At 42.0% G+C, this 13,687-nt stretch overlaps 1 protein-coding gene across 2 annotated transcripts in view; it reads right to left on the bottom strand.

Annotated features, from left to right (window-relative positions):
- The window catches only part of LOC115223567 (regulator of telomere elongation helicase 1-like), a 150,017-nt gene that overhangs the window by 8,375 nt on the left and 127,955 nt on the right, over window positions 1-13,687 (bottom strand). For both annotated transcript variants that reach the window (XM_029794203.2, XM_036512398.1), the window contains exons 31-33: window positions 9,988-10,132; window positions 4,551-4,679; window positions 1,385-1,443 (exon numbers count right to left, since the gene is read on the bottom strand). In XM_029794203.2, the coding sequence (XP_029650063.1) occupies window positions 1,385-1,443; window positions 4,551-4,679; window positions 9,988-10,132 (333 nt within the window). The remainder of the gene's footprint in view (window positions 1-1,384; window positions 1,444-4,550; window positions 4,680-9,987; window positions 10,133-13,687) is intronic.

Here is a 13,687-nt window from a genome sequence, read left to right as displayed (position 1 = left end):
TGCTTCTAACATGCCACCAGCATGAGTATTTCCTACATAGAAACCAAGACAAATCAGACTGGAACCTAGACCGTCCAACCCATGCCAGCATGGAAAACGAACATTCAAGGATGATGATAATGATGACGATGAATGGAGTGATTTGGAATAAAATTAGCACCAAGGCGCAGGAGTGGCTGTGTGGTAAGTAGCTTGCTAACCAACCACATGGTTCCGGGTTCAGTCCCACTGCGTGGCATCTTGAGTAAGTGTCTTCTGCTATAGCCCTGGGCCGACCAATGCCTTGTGAGTGGATTTGGTAGACGGAAACTGAAAGAAGCCTGTCGTATATATGTATATATATATATATAAGTGTGTGTGTATGTGTTAGTGTGTCTGTGTTTGTCCCCCTAGCATTGCTTGACAACCGATGCTGGTGTGTTTACGTCCCCGTCACTTAGCGGTTCGGCAAAAGAGACCGATAGAATAAGTACTGGGCTTACAAAGAATAAGTCCCAGGGTCGATTTGCTCGACTAAAGGCGGTGCTCCAGCATGGCCGCAGTCAAATGACTGAAACAAGTAAAAGAGAGAGAGTAAGAGATTATGTGACTTCTAAAACTATGGAGATCGGAGCTTACACTCATCACTGATTTACAAAAAGTGTCCCTAAAGGACCAGCCAACCCTTAGCATGAACCGCTATTGTTCCACACCGTAACACGCACACTCTCCTCATAATATCAAGTTCTCTATACAATAATAACTAAAAACTATATTCAATTAAAATTTTTGTTTCAAGGGAGAGAATTAAGAAGTTACCTCCCTTAAGCAGTTAATCTGAAATATTCATTTTTTCGGGTATTTGTAGAAAGTTTTGTTTAACAAAAAAATACCCATTTTTCAGAAAGTTATGAGGAAATAAAATCAGGTAGGGGATCACACATGTGTAGTAAGGTCAGACTATTATACTGATTAATACAACAGAACATATACATAGGCGCAGGAGTGGCTGTGTGGTAAGTAGCTTGCTAACCAACCACATGGTTCCGGGTTCATTCCCACTGCGTGGCACCTTGGGCAAGTGTCTTCTACTATAGCCTTGCGAGTAGATTTGGTAGAGGGAAACTGGAAGAAGCCCGTCGTATATATGTATATATATATTTATGTGTGTCTGTATTTGTCCCACCCCCAACGGTGGTGTGTTTCCGTCCCCGTAACTTAGCGGTTCAGCAAAAGAGACTGATAGAATAAGTACTAGGCTTACAAAGAATAAGTCCTGGGGTCGATTTACTCGACTAAAAGGCGGTGCTCCAGCATGGCCGCAGTCAAATGACTGAAACAAGTCAAAGAGTAAAAGAGAGTATACACACATAACTACTGTAAAATATAAAATAAATGTACTTACGGTGCTGTTGGTGATACAGTGTTCTTGACCAAATGTCTTTAATTTCTTGTCTGGGGGTGCTGCATGGAATAACAAACAACTATTATTTAAAGAATCCTCTAAGAACTTTTCCAAACATCAAATATCAATAACATCTATCTTGCTCAGCATATTGATCTCCTGAAAACTGTTCAGAAATGTGCAACCAGCTGAATAACTGCTGTCAGGCACTGACCATACTCTGAATGTCTTACGTCCCTGGGCATGGACATATTAAAGCCCCATCTGGCAACTGGTTTGGTAGATACCCACAAGATTATGCATCATCTTTCCAACAACAATCTTGGGCACCTTTTTGAAATCCATACATCTAACCACTCATGGACATGCTTACAAAATAAAAACTAAAACAACACTGTACCCATGACTTTCAAAAACATTTTTTAGTCAGAATTGCTGAAGCAATAAAAATCAAATGGAAATTGTAGTTAAGATACCTGTGCCGGTGACACGTAAGAAGCACCATCCGAACGTGGCAGATGCCAGTGCCGCCTGACTGGCGTCCGCATTGGTGGCACGTAACTGCAACAACCGATCGTGGCCGTTTTCCAGCCTCCCCTGGCCCCTGCGTCAGTGGCACGTAAAAAGCACCCATGAAATCAATCTGGCAAGCAGAGACACCTGACTGATAGGTTATCAGGTGACTGTCTGGCTTCCTGAAAATTGGGACCTCTCTCTTAGGGGACTGGTCTAACAGAGCTGATGTAGTATCTACCAACATCCACTAATTTTTCTCTACTTTCTTTTCACTCATGTTTCTCATCTTCCATTTATCCCACAGAACAATTCAGCTCCTCTGGGGTATGTAATGTCCCGATTGGGGTCAGTTCGCTCTCTTCATCTGCTACTGCTGCTCTTCCCGCTGTTAACGGAAATCAAATATTGACTGTTAACCACAGGCCACAGATTGATGTGCCATCAGAACCTTCAGGTTCCACATCAGCATCGGTACACAGAGCTACCACCATCACCTCAGCAACAACAACAACAACCACATCAGCAACAACAACAACCACATCAGGTGGTTATCAGGTGACTGTTTGGCTTCCTGAAGTTAGTGTTGCAGATTAATAGGCTGCATGCATCACAAAACTCCAGTAGCCTAGTTCCCTTTTTGTTTCTGGAACCAATTCCTTGGCCCCCGTCAATACCATGGAAGATACCGGATTGCTGTACAACATGTCCATTAAAATCTCCAGCTGCAAAGATGAGGTCATTGCCACTCGTCTTTGAGGTAGCCTGTAGAATGGTATCATAAAAGTGGTCCTTCTGATCATTTGGTAGGCCCACTTGTGGGACGCAGGCAGAGATAATTGTAGCTATACTATTATGCAGGACTAGCCTGAGCTTAAGTACTCTATTGCATACCCTGACTACGTCTATGACCTCATCCACCCATTTCTCCACAAGGAGTATGCCTATACCCCCTACTCCATCACTGTTACCTTCCCAGAAGATTTTATACCTATATGCTTTGCCTGTGAGGACCCTGGCTGAAGCTCCTCTCCACCTTACCTCTTGTATGCAGCATACATCAACATGTCTCCATTCAAGCATCTCTACAATCTCACTAGACCTACCTTTCAGTGTGCCTACATTGACAGTGCCAACTCTAAAAACTGGGAAAGGAATGTGGGAGGATGCATAGAGAGGGAAGATGTTATTCAGTGCCTAAAAAGAAGGTTTTCATCTTCATTTGATAGACATGCTACACCTGTTCTCACTTTCGACCCATCCTCATTCAAACATTCAAGCTTGTTAAGATTGTTACCCCTATTGGGGGTAGGAGTAGGTGTTAGCAGTGTTACAATTATAAGCATTATCATCATCGTTTAGCGTCCGCTTTCCATGCTAGCATGGGTTGGACGGTTCAACTGGGGTCTGGGAAGCCAGAAGGCTGCATCAGGCCCAGTCTGATCTGGCAGTGTTTCTACAGCTGGATGCCCTTCCTAACGCCAACCACTCCATGAGTGTAGTGGGTGCTTTTTACGTGCCACCAGCACAGGTGCCAGATGAGTCTGGCAAATGGCCACGATTGGATGGTGCTTTTTATGTGCCACTGGCACATCGTAAAAACATAAATTTAAGCATTACTGGTGTTGCAAATATAAGTAAATCAATAAAGATAGATGGGGAGGGGGTTTCTGGTGAGAGAAGAGAAGATCAATCGTGACCCCCACACACCCATACGCAAGAACAAGCATGCGTGCACATACACACAAACAAATCAAACATGCACACAGACAACAAGCATGCATGTACCCACACCCACACAAGAACACCATGCATGTACAGCTCATTAGCTTTCCCTTTTCACTTCGATACATCATCATCATCGTTTAACGTCCGTTTTCCGCGCTAGCACAGGTTGGACGGTTCGACCGGGGTCTGGGAAGCCAGGAGGCTGCACCAGGCTCCAGTCTACAGCTGGATGCCCTTCCTAACGCCAACCACTCCGTGAGTGTAGTGGGTGCTTGGAAATCACTGAGTAGATTGTTGACAAATTCCGAGTGAAAATGAAAGGTAGCTGATTAAGCAGATTATAACAGATTATAATTTATTGATACATTTGGGCAAGTCTATGTCTGTATTATCAGATAAATGCAAAAAAATTCATAATTCTGCAAAAATCCGGAACAAATTCTTCATGTTTCAAAACGTTGCTTACTTTTTACTCAACCTGATTCATTCATTTCCAACATTACACAATGTCAAGGGGAGACAACCTTAAGCACACACACATGCTGGCCAGTTTCCATTTACCAAATTCTCTTATAAGGCTTTTGTCTGGCTTTTCAATCTATCCTTTTATTCTTTTTTAGTTTGTAAATATATTTCTAAAAACTCAAATGAATAATTTATGTAAACTTCAAGGAAGCCATTTGTTAAATTGGAAAATGTTATAAGGAAAGACATTCATGGACAGTGTCTTGTGAGTATTGAAACCCAGCAACTGGGGCTAGAAGACACTTGTCCAAGGTGCCATGAGGTGGGACTGAACCCAAAACTATGTTTTTGGGAAGTAACCTTCTTAACCAAACAGTCATGCCTGGACCTACAGGATAAAAGAAAAAGAAAAAAAGGCCAAATGGCAAAAACATCAAAATTCTGTGACAAATCTACTTACGGTTGGCATCACAGACCAAGCGTTTTTCAATGGTATGCTCTGGCTGGAAGTTGCAACTTTCTCCAGTGAGGTCGACACAAAATTGGTCAAACTGTCTTTTATGATTGGGACGGATAAATTTGTAGAACTCTGCAAAAGAACAAAAAAGGATTACACAGAGATATACAGGTGCAGGCATGTAGGTGAAGAAGCTCATTTTGCAAACCATGTGGTTTCAGGTTCAGTCCCACTGCATGACACCTTGGACAAGTGTCCTTTTGCCAAACTGCTAAGTTACAGCAACATATACACGGGTTGTCAAGCAGTGGTGAGAAACAAATACACACAGAAAGACACACACACACACACACACACAGATATATATATGAATATATATATATAGGCGCAGGAGTGGCTGTGTGGTAAGTAGCTTGTTTACCAACCACATGGTTCCGGGTTCAGTCCCACTGTGTGGCACCTTGGGCAAGTGTCTTCTACTATAGCCTCGGGCCGACCAAAGCCTTGTGAGTGGATTTGGTAGACGGAAACTGAAAGAAGCCTGTCGTATATGTGTGTATATATATATATATATATATACGTGTGTGTTTGTGTGTCTGTGTTTGTCCTGCTAACATTGCTTGACAACCGATGCTGGTGTGTTTATGTCCCCGTCACTTAGCGGTTCGGCAGAAGAGACCGATAGAATAAGTACTGGGCTTACAAAAGAATAAGTCCCGGGGTCGAGTTGCTCGATTAAAGGTGGTGCTCCAGCATGGCCGCAGTCAAATGACTGAAACAAGTAAAAGAGTAAGAGTAAAGGGTATATCATCATCATCGTTTAGCGTCCGTTGATATATATATATATATATATATATATATATGTCCGTATATGTATATATATATATATGTATGTATATCTATGTGTGTTTGCCTTTGTGTCTGTATTTGTTCCCCACCACTGCTTGAGAACCAGTGTTGGTGTGTTTATGTCCCTGTAGCTTAGTAGTTTGGTACTGATAGAATAAGCACCAGGTTTCAACAAAAAATAAGCCCTGGGACCCTGGGATCAACTTGTTCAGCTAAAATCTCTTCAAGCTGATGCTCCAGCATGGCTTCATTGAAATGTAAAAGATAAAATATATATACATTAATACGTGTGTGTGTGTGTATATATATATATATATATATATATATATATATATATATATATATATACCATCCGAACGTGGCCGATGCCAGTGCCACCTTGACTGGCTTCCGTGCCGGTGGCATGTAAAAAGCACCAATCTGATCGTGGCCGTTGCCAGCCTTGCATGGCACCTGTGCCAGTGGCACGTAAAAAGCACCCACTACACTTACGGGGTGGTTGGCGTTAGGAAGGGCATCCAGCTGTAGAAACACTGCCAGATCAGACTGGAGCCTGGTGCAGCCTCCTGGCTTCCCAGATTCCGGTCGAACCGTCCAACCCATGCTAGCGCGGAAAACAGACGTTAAACGATGATGATGATGATATATATATGATAGGCTTCAACACAGTACCCATCTTCCCCAAATTCACCTAATAAGGGATTAGTTAGGTACCATAGTAGAAGACATTTGCCCAAAGTGCTGTGTAGTGGGACTGAACCTGAAATCATATGATGGCCAAGTGAGCTTTTGACCCCCCCCCCACACACACACATACATATGCATCTTGTAAAGGCTAGTGAGTTTGTGGTTAGGATGTTAGGTTCATGATCACTAGGTTGTGAGTTCGATTCCCAGAATGTGTGGTATGATGTGCCCTTGTGTAAAGCACTTAATTTTAGGGTGGTGTCTGGGAGGGTGGAACAGAATGTTCATAGGCTGACTATGAAGGAGTGATGCTAGAGCTGTGAAATCTTGCATGCATTAATCTCAACTCTTCTCATTAATAACTGCATTGTTTCTTTTGAGGTAAACTGCTCAAAGACGACTTCAAAAGTAACCAATTGCAGCAACTTCTCTTGGAAATGAACAAAATTTGGCATTGTGGTGTTTTCATGTACCAACAGAAAAAAGGGGTTTCACCTCCAAGGACATTCATGCTGAAATGGTTGCTACATTATTTCTATATTGCCCACAAGGGGCTAAACATAGAGGGGACAAACAAGAACAGACAAAGGGATTAAGTCGATTACATCGACCCCAGTGCATAACTGGTACTTAATTTATCGACCCCGAAAGGATGAAAGGCAAAGTCAACCTTGGCAGAATCTGAACTCGGAACATAGCGGCAGACGAAACACCTCTAAGCATTTCGCCCGGCGTGCTAACGTTTCTACCAATTCCCTGCCTTGGTTGCTATATTAGGAGGAGAACAGAGAGCCTTCAAGATGACCCAAGGCCTGGACATCTGCAACTGCCACCACCAAGGAAAACATTGATCATGTTCACTACATGGTGATCGATAACAAGCAACTGACTATAAATCAAAACAGCCAACACTATTGGTGTATCCTGTGAGAGAGTTCAGAATGTTCTGCACAAAAGGTAAACGTTTCTGGGGTCCCACATCTGACACCTGATTAAAAGCACACCAGACTGATCACATCGTGGGAAATTCTAATATTGCTTGAGGCAGATCCAGTTGGTTTCCTAACCCAGGATGGGTGTTGGTTTCAACACTTTGAGCCAGAGACAAAAAGACAATCCATGCAGTGGCAATAACCCTGCTCACTTGCTCCAAAGAAGGCCAAGGTCATTTCATCTGCAGAGCAGGTAATGGCCTCAGTTTTTTGGGATGCAAAACGCATTTATTGTATTTATTGACTAACTTCAAAAGGGTCATACCATCAATGGAGAATACTATGCCAACTTGCTGAGGCAGTTATGAAAGGCTATCAAGACCAAACTCTTTTACTCGTTTCAGTCATTTGACTGTGGCCATGTGTGAGCACCACCTTTAGTCGAGCAAATCGACCCCAGGACTTATTCTTTGTAAGCCTAGTACTTATTCTATCGGTCTCTTATGTCGAACCACTAATTTACTGGGACGTAAACACACCAGCATTGGTTGTCAAGCGATGATGGGGGGACAAATACATACACAAACATACACACACATATATATACATATATACGACAGGCTTCTTTCAGTTTCCGTCTACCAAATTCACTCACAAGGCTTTGGTCAGCCCGAGGCTATAGTAGGAGACACTTGCCCAAGGTGCCACACAGTGGGACTGAACCTGGAACCATGTGGCTGGTAAGCAAGCTACTTACCACACAGCCACTCCTCCGCCTATGCTCAGGAAAACGAATGAAAGGGATTCTGTTTCATGAGGATAATGTTCCAGTTCGCAAATCCTTGCTTTCAACAGCTGCAGTGTGTGACTGAAGCTTTGAACTGGTTGATCAGCCACCTTATTCTCCTGATTTGACTCCATCTGACTTATCATCTTTACTCTCTTACTTGTTTCAGTCATTTGACTGCGGCCATGCTGGAGCACCGCCTTTAATCGAGCAACTCGACCCTGGGTCTTATTCTTTTGTAAGCCCAGTACTTATTCTATCGGTCTCTTTTGACGAACCGCTAAGTAACGGGGACATAAACACACTAGCATTGGTTGTCAAGCAATGCTAGGGGGACAAACACAGACACACAAACATACACACACACACATATATATATATATATATATATATATATACATATATACGACGGGCTTCTTTCAGTTTCCGTCTACCAAATCCACTCACAAGGCTTTGGTCGGCCCGAGGCTATAGTAGAAGACACTTGCCCAGGGTGCCATGCAGTGGGATTGAACCCGGAACCATGTGGTTGGTAAACAAGCTACTTACCACACAGCCACTCCTGCGCCTATCTGTTCTCTAACATGAAAAAAACCCTGAGCTGGGAACTCATCATGCAGTGATGATGATGATGATGTCATATCTGCTGTTGACTTTTTGGACCAACAGGATGAAAGCTTCGTCACAAATGGGATCCAAGCACTGCAACACTGATGGAAGACATGTGTGGACTGCAAGGGGGACTATGTTGAAAAATTTACCCTCACTTGGTCAGCCTATGAACTTTCAGAAACCCTCGTGTATGTGAATGAATGTATAAAAATATGTGCTTACGAATGCATGTGAATATATGAGTGGGTACTGAAAAGGGTGCTGGAAAGTTCCTGTCTTTAAGGGTATCACGAAAGGCTTGATTGGAGGCCCAACATTTCAAGTTCTTTTACAGGGTTTAGAAAAACTGAAGGACTGCTGCAATCATCATCATCATCGTTTAACGTCCGTTTTCCATGCTAGCATTGGTTGGAAGGTTCAACTGGGGTCTGGGAAGCCAGTAGGCTGCACCAGGCCCAGTCTGATCTGGCAGTGTTTCTACAGCTGGATGCCCTTCCTAACGCCAACCACTCCATGAGTGTTGTGGGTGCTTTTTACGTGCCACCTGCACGGGTGCCAGACGAGGCTGGCAAACGACCACGATCGGATGGTGTTTTTTATGTGCCACCTGCACAGGTGTCAGACGAGGCTGGCAAACGGCCACGATCGGATGATGCTTTTTACATGCCACCTGCACAGGTGTCAGACGAGGCTGGCAAACGGCCACGATCGGATGGTGCTTTTTACATGCCACTGGCACGGGGGCCAGACGAGGCTGGCAAACGGCCACGATCGGATGGTGCTTTTTACGTGCCACCGGCACGGAGGCCAGTCAGGGCGGCGCTGGCAACGGCCACGTTCGGATGGTTCTCTTACGTGCCACCGGCACTGGTATCACAGCTACAATTTCCATTGATGTTGATAAGTGTGTACATCTTAGAGGGAAATATCTTGAATAAAATCATAATTAGCTGAACCTCCTGTATTTTCTTTCACTCAAAGCCAAGAATTTTTCAGAATCCCCATTAGTGATTTTATAAGTATGTCTTAATATGTGTTGCATGCTTATATCTATGTGTGCATGTATATGTATACATATGTATATGCATGTGTATACGTGTGTATGTGGAGGCGCAATGGCCCAGTGGTTAGGGCAGCGGACTCGCGGTCATAGGATCGCGGTTTCGATTCCCAGACCTGGCGTTGTGAGTGTTTATTGAGCGAAAACACCTAAAGCTCCACGAGGCTCCGGCAGGGGATGGTGGTGATCCCTGCTGTACTCTTTCACCACAACTTTCTCTCACTCTTACTTCCTGTTTCTGTTGTACCTGTATTTCAAAGGGCCGGCCTTGTCACTCTCTGTGTCACGCTGAATATCCCCAAGAACTACGTTAAGGGTACATGTGTCATTGGAGTGCTCAGCCACTTACACGTTAATTTCACGAGCAGGCTGTTCCGTTGATTTGGATTAACCGGAACCCTCGTCGTCGTAACCGACGGAATGCTTCCATACGTGTGTATGTGTGTGCCTGAGTGTGTATGTGTTTAGATATGCATATGTGTAAGTGAACAGATATAAGAAAAACCTACTTACTTCTGAGCAATATGTAGTGGTCAGTATTGGCTGTGAAGAGATCAGCAAGGACAACTTTAAGGCTGTCCAGATCTTCTTTCCCTTTGTAATTGACCAGGGCTTTGTTAAATACTTTGTAGCTGGACGGGGTCAAAGCATCTCGCACCTGTGGATTGATGGTGAGGTGTGTAGTGTATGGGTGAGTGGAGGACATAGTTTTAATACAGAAATCATACAAACATGTAGGGAATATAGGGGTGGAAAGGAGGAGGAAGGGGGAAGGAGAGGAGGAAGGGGGAAGGAGAGGAGGAGGAAGGGGAAAGGAGAGGAGAAGGAAGGGGAAAGGAGAGGAGGAGGAAGGGGAAAGGAAAGGAGGAAGGGGGAAGGAGGAGGAAGGGGGAAGGAGGAGGAAGGGGGAAGGAGAGGAGGAAGGGGGAAGGAGAGGAGGAAGGGGTGGTATATAGAGAAAATGGGGAGGTGTAGAGAAATGTAAGGAAAAAAAGGGAGAAAGAAGGCAATGGAGAGAAAATATGGAGAAGGAGAAGGGCAATGCAGAGGAAAAGTGCGGTAAGTTGGGGCAATGTTGACAAAATGGGGAAATGACAATTTGGTTTCAAGGTCACTGTTAATGCCAACCTTAAAATATTTACTTTCTTGGACATAACTTTTAATTTGATTTGTGCACATGGACAAGTTCTGCCCTTACTTCAAGCCCCATAAGGAAACCATCTATATCAACAAGAGTTCCAACCATGACTCAAAATATGCTGTAGACAATATAAGTAAATGTGCTTCTAACTTGTCCTACAAAGGAAACCAATTTTGGTAGGGCTGCTTGCCACCTTTATAATAGAGCATTTTGTAGGGGTGGCTTTAGTGATAGAGTGAAATATACACAAAGAGTTGATACTAAAAAAGTAATATGGTTCAACCCACTATTTAGTCTAAATGTATCCATAAACACAGTAAAGTGCTTTCTATCCAGTGAGTAAGCTCTTCTCCACCTTACATAAATATAGTAAGAGTTTTAACAAGAACACAGTCAAGATTAGTTACCGTTGTTTAAGTTATATAATGACACAGATCTTAAACCACAGCATAGCAGTCAGTTACAACCTGCCTCACACTTGCACAAGTGTAATTGTAAAGTAGCAGCTACCTGTCCACTCATTAACAAATATCTCTCAAAAGACAGTGCAGAAAGTAGATGTACAACACAGTAGCATCCTGAGTAGAACATATATTGGACTGCTGGAGAATACCTTCAAGTTCCACTTCATACAGTGTATGCACACATTCAGACTCAGTAATGTGTGGAACTTCACCTCTCTGTCTAAATATATAGGGCAGTTGAAAAACAGAAGAATAGAAGATGCTTGTTTAATGTGTAGCACTGCTAACAAGGCTTCATCTTGTATCACCAGGGTAACTATATTATCATAGTAGTAGTTTATGACACTATAAGTTATAGTAGCAGTTGTAGTGAATATAGTGGTGACATTCTACTGTGTTGGTACAGTAACTTTAGTAATTTATCTCTCCATCACCATAACATTTTAGCAGTAGATTCATTTATACATACAATGCTTTGGTGTGTGTGTATATGTATGGTAGGCTTCTTTCAGTTTCCAATAACCAAATCCACTCATATGGCTTTGGGACAGAACTGGAAAAGAAAGTGGTCAGGAAACAAACTTTTTTAACACAGAACTATGCATATATATATATATATATATATATATATATATATAGGGTAAAAATGACCCCACTTCAATCATGAATGACCATGGGATTGCACCTAAGAAGTTACCCTCCAAGGCACAAGTCCAGGTAAGGTTGTCCAGGCAGTCGGCCATACATACCAGCCTCCTCTCTCCATGCCACCGATGTTATCCAAGGGAAAGGTAAAGGCCGATACAGCTTGGTACCAGTGACATTGCAACTCATTTCTACAGATGAGTGAACTGGAGTGACATGAAATAAAGTGTCTTGCTCAAGAAAACAACTCACACACACACACACATATATATATAATATATATATATATATATGGTAATGAAATTTGTGGAAGAGTCATTTATCAAGCCACAGAATGGTTAGGTTACACTCCAAAATGAAACTGTCAGTGACCAGGTCACAGTTAAACAGCTTTGTATGTGATTTAATAGCAAGCATGGCTTACCTATGGAGATGTAGTAGATTTAATTTCAACATACAACCTCAAATAAAGTCACTATTGAGACACATCTACAACTCTCTCGCTCTTTCTCTTTAGATATATATGTACACTGTGTGCATGCACGCACACACACACATACATACATACATACACACACACACATATATATATAATATATATATATATTTTGGCCTGCTCGCTTAGCCAGCGGGGTGGCATCATTTGAAGGCTAAAACAATGCGAAGTGCATTGTGACCAGCGATGTATAGCAACATCTGATAGCCTGAGCGGTCACGGTGATATATATATATATATATAATAACAAATTAATAAATAAAACATATGCATATATACATACATATATGTACGTACCTACATCTACATGTATATATACATGCATATTTGGGTACAGGACACCAACCCATATATGCATGTATATATACATGTAGATGTAGGTACGTACATATATGTATCTATATATGCATATGTTTTATTTTATTTATTAATTTATTATATGACGGAACGCACACATCCATTTCTAAGTAAGTTGGTTCTTAATATATATATATATATATATATATATATACAAGAGAGAGAATTGTAGATAAGTGTGAATGCATGAAACTCTCCCTCAGCTCTCGAGTCACTCTGTACCTTCTGCTGGTTATTAATAAGAAAAAAAAACACACATACACACACAATATGAGGTGATGCTGAAAAGTTCCTGGCTTTCGGGTAAAAGAAAATACAGGAGAACCAGTTAATTATGGTTTTATTCAACATATTCCTCTCTCAGGTTCACACACTTATTGCAGCAGTCTCTCAGTTTTTCTAAGCCCTGTAAAAAGAACATGGGCGAGGTTCAGCTGCCAAACTAGCATTTCATGATACCCTCAAAGCCAGGAACTATTCAGCACCCTCCACCACATATATACAAACATGAACACACACACACAAACGCTCATGTATATCTTTATATATAAATGTCAAGTTGTGTGTCTGTCTCCTACGATTTAGATTCCTAACTACTCCCACATTTTGCGGTGCAGTTTAACCAAAACCGGGTATCTTATAGTTGTGATTCATATCGAGCCCTTCTGGGTATTAGCGCGCGTCTATGATGAGTCTACGATTTTAAAAATAATTTACCATAATTTTTTTCCATTTTAATTGCATTTTTTCGCTATTATATAAGGGAAGTAACTCTCTAAAAATGTCTACGATGAGTCAACGATTTAAAAAAAATTTACCATCATTTTTTTTCCATTTTTAATGCATTTTTTTTGCTATTTTTTGGCTATAACTCTCTAAAAATGCTTATATAGTTATTTCCCTTACAAACCCGAGCAACGCCGGGCGATACTGCTAGTATTCTATAATAACGTAGAGGTGACCACTAATATTACTACGAAATAATTATAGAGATGGATAGAGAAAATATTTCTACTCTAAATATTATAGTAACTGAACAGAACTCACTATAACCACCACCACCAGCACAATACTTACAACTACGATAGTATACACACAAGCAGATTGTAC

The sequence above is a fragment of the Octopus sinensis genome, linkage group LG23 (genome assembly GCF_006345805.1).
Source record: "Octopus sinensis linkage group LG23, ASM634580v1, whole genome shotgun sequence".
NCBI lineage: Eukaryota > Metazoa > Mollusca > Cephalopoda > Octopoda > Octopodidae > Octopus > Octopus sinensis.
The sequence above is the reverse complement of the archived record's forward strand: the minus strand, read 5'-3'. Positions and strand labels throughout refer to the sequence as shown.